Here is a 9,020-nt window from a genome sequence, read left to right on the forward strand (position 1 = left end):
CTTTTTTATACATATTTTCCCTCCAGTTACCATTCTTTCCTCCATTATTTCCCCTCCAAAGCTCATAAAGTACAGACATGCATTAACACTTAAATTATTCATTTCCATTTGGGAATTTTTCAACACTAACAGAATCTACTGAATCCTCTAAAGATGCGCCGTTCTCCCAACTATCTTTCCAGGACTGATACACAGTTAGAGCTACAATAATAGACATACAAAGATCTCCTAACTAATGCAGAGATGAGCTGTCCTCCACCAGAAAAACTAAAATGAGCGCGCAGAAAGACCTGAGTATTCTGCATTTCAGCGCTATGGATGCCTCCTTAGTTCTTCAGTTTTTTGTAAAACACAGCTGCAACACAAAGGGCAACAAGGCAAACAAAGGCGAGGATGCCGACAGCCACACCAAGCCCGACAGAAGAGTCGTCTTCTTCTCCGCCGACGAGGGGCTTCTCTTTGGACTCGTTGCTGTCGGCCTTGGTGACGATCTCCGTGGAAGAGATGGTGTAAGTCTCGGTTATGCCCGACGCGGGTTTGTCCACGGTGTTCCTCTTCCGTCTGCACTGCTTGAAGCTGCTGCAGGTGCTCTTTTCGCACAGCCGGGTGATGCAGTGGAGGTAGTAGGTGGACACTGTCTCGTTCTGCTGCTCGATGAAGCGGAAGGCCGGGAAGTGGAAGCGGGAGGTCTGGCTGTCGCCGTTCTCGATCATAGTGGTGAACTGGTCCTTTGAGCAGGGGACGAACAGGTTGAAGAAGCTGGAGTTGGAAGGCAGCGGGGAGATGGAGGCGTAGCACCGGTCCAGCAGGACGTGGTACTGCTCTGTCAAGTTGGTGGCCTTGACTTCGACGTACACTTTGGTCCTCAGTTCAAGCCCCAGCTGTGGAATGACCATTGGTCTGGTGTAGTCGACGTCATTGAACAACGTCATGCTCAAAGTGCTGATGAAACTCCCGTTATTGTCTCTGATCGCAATGGAGGAGGCCGACACATCGATCTGGGTGTTGTTGATCAGGTATTCTAAGGGGTAGGCGCAGGAGTAGTAGTACTTCAGCTCGGCGTTGTAAGTGACCATGCCTGATGTGGTATCGAAGGACCGCACAACGCCGCTGATGTTGACCGTCTGGATGTTGGAGAAGTCAGAGAATATTCCCGTCCCAGCAGCGCTGGTGGTCCTGAATATGCTTCCACAGGCGTGGGTCATATTTAGAGGGAAGTTGAAGCGAGCAACAGGTGGAGTCACAGATTCATCGAGGGTTGCTCTACAGACCGGGTCCAACTTGTGGTTCAGGATCAGCAGAGTCTCGTTGTAGCCGGTGTAGACGACGGGGCACATTTGAATCGCCAGACTAATGGATGAAGTGCCGCATTGCACTGCGATGTCACTGATTTCTGGCCGTCTTGCTTCTATCCCACACTCACCCAGCGTTAGCTGACTACTTCTGCCTATAGTGGAGAGTAACAGTAAAATAACCTTCATCATTTTTCTTCTTTTTCGTCAGCTTTGCCTTGTGTTTGTCTTGACTCTGCTGCTGAAGGCCAGTAGATCTCAGTGAGTTTGAAGTCTTGGGGCTGTGTTCAGGGGTCTTTATAGGTAAGTTCGTCCTCTGGGATTGGTCCAAAAGAAGGTCAAACACCTTGCTATTTGTGAACAACTGTATTGTATTAAGTAGGAGAGCTCCAATCTGGACCATATCCTAAGGGCAGCAACTGAAACCTGAAGCATCTTGCTTCAGAGACAATGGCCTTCTTCCTTTGTTGAGTATGCTTTAAAATATAGATTTCCACGGCCTCTATAGCTAAGCCTTCATGAAATCAGTGAACATAACACTACCTGAGATGAATTCCTCGGTAACATACAATGCTGCGGAGGTTCTTCTATCCGGTTTGAGCCCCAGCAGCTTCATTAATGACCTAGTTTAGATCCAGGGGAGCCGGCAGTGAACCGCTGGATGACTGGCTTGAGGTGTTTTTTGTGTTTTGATAATCTCTGACATATCGAACATTTAACTTAATGACTGACCAGCTGTTTGTGCTGTCGGCGTCTTCACGGATATTCCCATAATGCAAATTCTTGTCTTCGTCTCAACATGAAACACGGCCAACAAACAGTGCTACAGGAATGAGTCCTAAAACTCAGACATGAGTTAGCCTTTTAGCACTTCCTGTTCCCTTAACTGGAAGTCAATGGTCTTTTTTATGTTTTTTTTTATTGTTTGGCTAAAACAAGCTTTAGAAATTTTAACGTTTTGTTCTACCACATAAAATACATCAATAAATACCCTACACGTGAATTTTGAAGCTTTTACGTGTCTTAAAAAAGGCGGTTGCTATCAAGTGGCTAAATGAGACTACTAAACGTCATCATGCTGTGCTCATGTGACCGTTGTGTAGTTTGTTTATAGCCTAACGTTAGCTGTTATCTTGCTGAACAAAACTTGTAAGTATCATTAACGTTTGTTTGCCACAGAGCTTATTTTCTGTAATAATCCAAAACCCAAAGGAACAATGCCATTGGGTTTTTTGCCGAGGGAACCAGGGTGATGCTAGATACTTCCTGGTTGGCCGACAAAAATACGTCATCCCTGGAGCACTCTATTATCCGACATGAAAGAACAATTAAAACTTGCCCATTTGAAACTAATTCCTGAAGACCTCTCTCCATTTTTCACTTGTAGATGGTTAGACAGCCAAGGAGACTTGTTTTGTTTTTGGTTGGCAACCTCTACTTCTTCTTCTACTCTGTTTACTGGGGGATTACAGCCATGCTTAGCGTGTAGCGCCAACTTCTGACCAAACTACGCTGTAGCCGAGTTTATTCGCTCCTGATTTCTTTTTTTGCGACATTTCAAACTTTTGCCTAAAATTTGCTTGACAATTGAAACACATCTAATGTCAATCAGTCTTTGTTTGAACTTCTCGCAATTCACAGACATACACATGAGAGAGAGGAGACAGCTAATAATTAAAAACATTCAGTGGCTTTAGTTACCTGTCGGCTCTTTTTTTGTACTTATTTATACTTGTTAGCCATTATTTTTTGTGTGCAATGTTGTTTCGTGGCTAAAAATACCAAAACCCTGGAAAAATAGTGTGGAAAGCTCAAGCAAGGGATAATGTACAGCGTGCCGGTCATTGTTGTGAAATAAACCCCAAGCGGGCGATGTGGCAGGTCTTGCTAGCTGTACATTATCCTGCTTATTACACGGCTACTTGCTTAAGAAATCAGTAAATTCACACAAAAACAGTCTGCCAGAGTCCAACATCAGAACTGTGCCCATAGCAACGGTCTGTTATATAGAAATAACAGACCTTAGAACGCCGTGATTGACCAATCAGCATCGGGTGTTCAACAAAGCTGTGTAATAAAACCCATTCATTTATTGTATACAGTAAAGGTCATATCCATCGTGTGTTGGAGGGGATTCATATTAGTGTCACATATGGGAGGCGGAATCAGCCTATTCTGTTGTTGCCATGGCACATATTCAGAGTGTATAGTGATGAAAGGAGAAGCTGATCCTACAGTGTATTGTAAAGGTAACTGAAGCCAAGCAGCGTCAGTGGAGACAAAGATAGCAATTCTCACTGAATCATGACAAAGACCAGGCAGGGCTTCAGTAACACTGCAGTGAACTATAAACAATGTGAAATATATGGCACTTACATAACCAACTAAACCAGACTAAACCAAACTATAGACTGACCGAGTTAAAGCCAATGCATTATATCGGTTTATTACACGGCTTTGTTGAATACTTGGTTCTGATTGGTCAATGATGGCGTTCTATGGTCTGTTATTTCTTTATAGCAGACCGTTGCTATGTATAACAGACCGTTGCTATGGGCACAGCTCTGATGTCGGACTGTGGTGGAACGTTTTTATGTCAAATTATTGATTTCTTTTGTAAGTAGCTGTGTAATAAGCGGGATAATGTACAGCTAGCGAGACCGCATTGCCTTGTTGGGGTTTATTTCACAACAATGACCGGCTCGCCGTACATTATCACTTACATAACTTATTAAATATGGTATAACTTTTTCTAGGGATGCACCGATACCGGATGGAATATTGGGCGGACACTGAGTCAAATAGCTGGATCGGTTATCGGTGACAATGGAGCCGATCGATTCAATTCAATTCTATGTTTATATACATTATATACTTGAATTTTAGTATTTTATTATTTTAGTTTTCGAGTTAGTTTTAATTTAGTTTTTAGTTTAGTAATTTAATTCAGTTTTGACCAATTTGTTGCTAAATTCAAAAAGGTTTATAATTGAATTGTAATTTCTATTAATTTTAAAGACTTTTACCAAGTTGCTGTTGTACGAATTGTTAATTTAACAATAAATAACAATTCAATAAATGTATATCTATGTATTTCTTTGTTACTTTTTGTTTTATAAAGTGAGAAAAGCAATATTTAAGTTAAGCCTAACACATAAAAGAATGATCCCAGTCACTTCCACACAGTGAGGCTTATTAATTAAAGACTGGTATCAGATCAGTCCTCGGTATCGGCCGTTACCCAAAGCCCAGGTATCATTATTGGAATCGGGACTGGAAAAGTCTGATTGGTGCATCCCTAACTTTTATTTTATGATTTTATGTTGAGCTTTTGACTTTAATGAAGGCAGCAAAACACAAACATAGTCAAGGTTTCCCACTGGACCAGCCAACATACAAATATATATATATGATACTACAGATAGTTCAATAAAAGGCAACTGTATTTTGGATTCTTTGGCCCATCATCGAGGATATCGAGGATATACAGACATTTATAGATGTTTCAGATTTGGGTCAGAGTTCAGTTATATAATGATAAATGGTGAGAAAGTAGAGAAGGTTAATGAAGGTTTGTACTGAACACACAAAGAAGCACTGAGCATGTCACTCAGCACTTGTTGCATCTATAACAGGACACCTTCAGCCTTTGTGTAGGTACAGTAGAAGACACTGACAGGATATAATACCACAGCGTATCATAAAACCACCTTTAGCAGCACAGATACTGTGTGTTGACGTACTTTACTTAACTTTCTTTATACTTCTTCTCCACTACATCTCAGAGGCAAATATTGTACTTTTTACTCCACTACATTTATTTGATAGCTGTAGTTACTTTGCATGTTCAGATTAATAATACAAAGTATAATCAACTAATAAATGGTGTTTTATTATTATAGGTTAAGATATAACTTTATGGATCCCAGGGGGAATTTACAGGTTACCCAGCAGTATATAAAGTAGTTAAAATTAGCTCCACATTTATCAGCTGCAACATTAAAGTGATGAACACATTAATGCATCAATAATTATAATCAAATACTAGAATATAAATTATTCTGAAATTGGCCATTCTGCGTAGTGAGTACTTTTACTTTTGGTAATTAAAGTATATCTTGATATCTTGATGCAAGTACTTTTGTGCTTTTACTTGGGTAAAACTTGTAAAAGTATTTGTACACTAGTATTGCTACTTTTACTTCAGGAAAAGTAAAATATCTGAATACTTCTTCCACCTCTGGATGGTGATATGTGTTTGACCTTTTACGACATTTCAAAAGGACACAGGAAAAAAGGGAAAACATTTTGTTTGATTTATTTATTAAATACAGTATATATATATATATATTTTCTGATATGATAGTATTATCCATTCTCATACAACGGTTCATATCCTACGAAAAGTTATTCCTCATTTTTTGTGCGATTTTTCACGAATGTCTAGCAATCAATTTCGCTCCAGTCTTTTCAAAATAAACTTCTGTCTTCACAGGAAACAACTTTGTTAGGTTTAAGCAACAAAAATCAAGCGTAGCGTTAGTTGAGGCAGGACATGAAGTCAAGCGCTGCTCATATGACAGCTATCAGCTGATAGCAGCCGATCTTAATCCAACCCGATCAGCTGATGCATCAGCTGACGGATCAGCTGATTCCCCTCTATGCATTCATTGGCAGATTTCATACAGGGCGCCTTATTTAAGCTGCTTCAACCTGGTTACCTTTGCTGCTTCCTCTACAAAGCTGCTCGCAACCCACCTCCACCCCACCACCTCCTTTTAATACTATATCTGACTTAATCAATGTCATTCTGTTGTCATTGATGCCGGCTCTGTTCTGCACCCAGGGGGGTCTTTGTTGCTGAGGTGTGCTCTCCTTGCCTTATGCTACCACGTAGGCATGTGGATCAACGTATGCGCGTGGATGGGCAGGGAGGTCCCAGAGCAGAGCATACCGCCAAATATACTGTATATATTACTGCAAATGAAAATAAAGTTTTCTTTGACTAAAGTGGTTCTGACTGAACTACTTAGTTATGTTCAGGAAAAGATTGTGGTTTGGGTTAAAATAACACCGGAAGTGCCGTAACTTAAGTACGGATGTTACGTGACAGATAAATCAATGTTGACTTCTGGTTTCACACGGGACGTGAACAGCGGTCTACTGGGTGAAAGTCTGGTGTTTTTTGTCAGTCCCATTGGATCCCCTCATTGTCTTTTATTAATGACACCTCTTGTCCGCGGTGATGACATCAGGCAGGAAGTGAGAGGAAGGAAGACAAACAGACTGTCAGAGTCCTGCTGTGAATTTATTGTGGTATGGCGGCTGGTGTTTGGGGGATGATGGGGTCAGGAGGGTGGTGAGGGAGGGTCACCTGCTCTCCTGCTCGCTCACCTCCGCTCCTGGCTGCGTGATTAATGGTCACAGCCCCCAAATCAGCTTATTTCATACAGCAGTAGACGAATGCAGAGAAATGAAGACAAATCAAAGGAAAACAGTTTGTTCTACCGTCACTTTCTTAAAATGGCACTTCATGAGACAACACGCTGTTCCCACAATTCAGTATTTTATCTGTGAATAAAGTACTTTAGTGATGCGCTGTTCTCCCAACTATCTTTCCAGGACTGATACACAGTTAGAGCTACAATAATAGACATACAAAGTTCTCCTAACTAATGCAGAAATGAGCTGTCCTCCACCAGAAAAACTAAAATGAGCGTGCAGATAGACCTGAGGTAAGTATTCTGCATTTCAGCGCTATGGATGCCTCCTTAGTTCTTCAGCCTTTTGTAAAACACAGCTGCAACACAAAGGGCAACTAGGCAAACAAAGGCGAGGACGCCGACAGCAACGCCAAGCCCGACAGAAGAGTCGTCTTCTTCTCCGCCGACGAGGGGCTTCTCTTTGGACTCGTTGCTGTCGGCCTTGGTGACGATCTCCGTGGAAGAGATGGTGTAAGGCTCGGTTATGCCCGACGCGGGTTTGTCCACGGTGTTCCTCTTCCGTCTGCACTGCTTGAAGCTGCTGCAGGTGCTCTTTTCGCACAGCCGGGTGATGCAGTGGAGGTAGTAGGTGGACACGGTCTCGTTCTGCTGCTCGATGAAGCGGAAGGCCGGGAAGTGGAAGCGGGAGCTCTGGCTGTCGCCGTTCTCGATCATAGTGGTGAACTGGTCCTGTGAGCAGGGGACGAACAGGTTGAAGAAGGTGGAGTTGGAAGGCAGTGGGGAGATGGAGGCGTAGCACCGGTCCAGCAGGACGTGGTACTGCCCTGTCAAGTTGGTGGCCTTGACTTCGACGTACACTTTGGTCCTCAGTTCAAGCCCCAGCTGTGGAATGACCATTGGTCTGGTGTAGCCGGCGTCATTGAACAACGTCATGCTCAAAGTGCTGATGAAACTCCCGTTGTTGTCCCTGATCGCAATGGAGGACGCTGACACATCGATCTGGGTGTTGTTGATCAGGTATTCTAAGGGGTAGGCGCAGGAGTAGTAGTACTTCAGCTCAGCGTTGTAAGTGACCATGCCCGATGTGGGATCGACAGACCGGACAACGCCGCTGATGTTGACCGTCTGGATGTTGGAGAAGTCAGAGAATATTCCCGTCCCAGCAGCGCTGGTGGTCCTGAATATGCTTCCACAGGCGTGGGTCATATTTAGAGGGAAGTTGAAGCGAGCAACAGGTGGAGTCACAGATTCATCGAGGGTTGCTCTACAGACCGGGTCCAACTTGTGGTTCAGGATCAGCAGAGTCTCGTTGTAGCCGGTGTAGACAACGGGGCACATTTGAATCGCCAGACTAATGGATGAAGTGCCGCATTGCACTGCGATGTCACTGATTTCTGGCCGTCTTGCTTCTATCCCACACTCACCCAGCGTTAGCTGACTACTTCTGCCTATAGTGGAGAGTAACAGTAAAATAACCTTCATCATTTTTCTTCTTTTTCGTCAGCTTTGCCTTGTGTTTGTCTTGACTCTGCTGCTGAAGGCCGGTAGATCTCAGTGAGTTTGAAGTCTTGGGGCTGTGTTCAGGGGTCTTTATAGGTAAGTTCGTCCTCTGGGATTGGTCCAAAAGAAGGTCAAACACCTTGCTATTTGTGAACAACTGTATTGTATTAAGTAGGAGAGCTCCAATCTGGACCATATCCTAAGGGCAGCAACTGAAACCTGAAGTATCTTGCTTCAGAGACAATGTCCTTCTTCCTTTGTTGAGTATGCTTTAAGATATAGATTTCCACGGCCTCTATAGCTAAGCCTTCATGAAGTCAGTGAACATAACACTTCCTGAGATGAATTCCTCGGTAACGTACAATGCTGCGGAGGTTCTTCTATCCGGTTTGAGCCCCAGCAGCTTCAGTAATGACCTAGTTTAGATCCAGGGGAGCAGGCAGTGAACCGCTGGATGACTCACTCACTGTGCTCCTTATTTATCCTGACAACATTAATAATAATAGTCATAAACAAACCAAACATTCTCTGTGTGAAATCTAATGATACAGACTTAAAGAGATCATGATGAGGGGGTTGTGAGATAAAGTGACAGGAAATAAACCAAAGTGGGCCAAAGTTAGGAAAGTAACGTTTAAGTCTAGCCTGATGTTGCCTTATACATAAAAGAATGATCCCAGTCACTTCCACACAGTGATGCATACATATTATTAATTAAACACTGGTATCAGATCCGTACTCGGTAACGTGACTGAAAAAATCTGATTGGTGCATCCCTAACTTT

The 9,020-nt window shown here is 43.0% G+C and overlaps 2 protein-coding genes across 2 annotated transcripts; both read right to left on the reverse strand.

Annotated features, from left to right (window-relative positions):
• Positions 1-326: 326 nt before the first annotated feature.
• On the reverse strand, positions 327-1,484 carry LOC119500394 (zona pellucida-like domain-containing protein 1). Its single transcript, XM_037790101.1, has one exon. The coding sequence runs from the start codon at positions 1,482-1,484 to the stop codon at positions 327-329; it is 1,158 nt and encodes a 385-aa protein (XP_037646029.1).
• Positions 1,485-6,917: 5,433 nt separating this feature from the next.
• On the reverse strand, positions 6,918-8,221 carry LOC119500395 (zona pellucida-like domain-containing protein 1). Its single transcript, XM_037790102.1, has one exon. The coding sequence runs from the start codon at positions 8,219-8,221 to the stop codon at positions 7,064-7,066; it is 1,158 nt and encodes a 385-aa protein (XP_037646030.1). The 3' UTR covers positions 6,918-7,063.
• Positions 8,222-9,020: the final 799 nt, after the last annotated feature.

The sequence above is a fragment of the Sebastes umbrosus genome, chromosome 13 (genome assembly GCF_015220745.1).
Source record: "Sebastes umbrosus isolate fSebUmb1 chromosome 13, fSebUmb1.pri, whole genome shotgun sequence".
Taxonomy (NCBI): Eukaryota; Metazoa; Chordata; class Actinopteri; order Perciformes; family Sebastidae; genus Sebastes; species Sebastes umbrosus.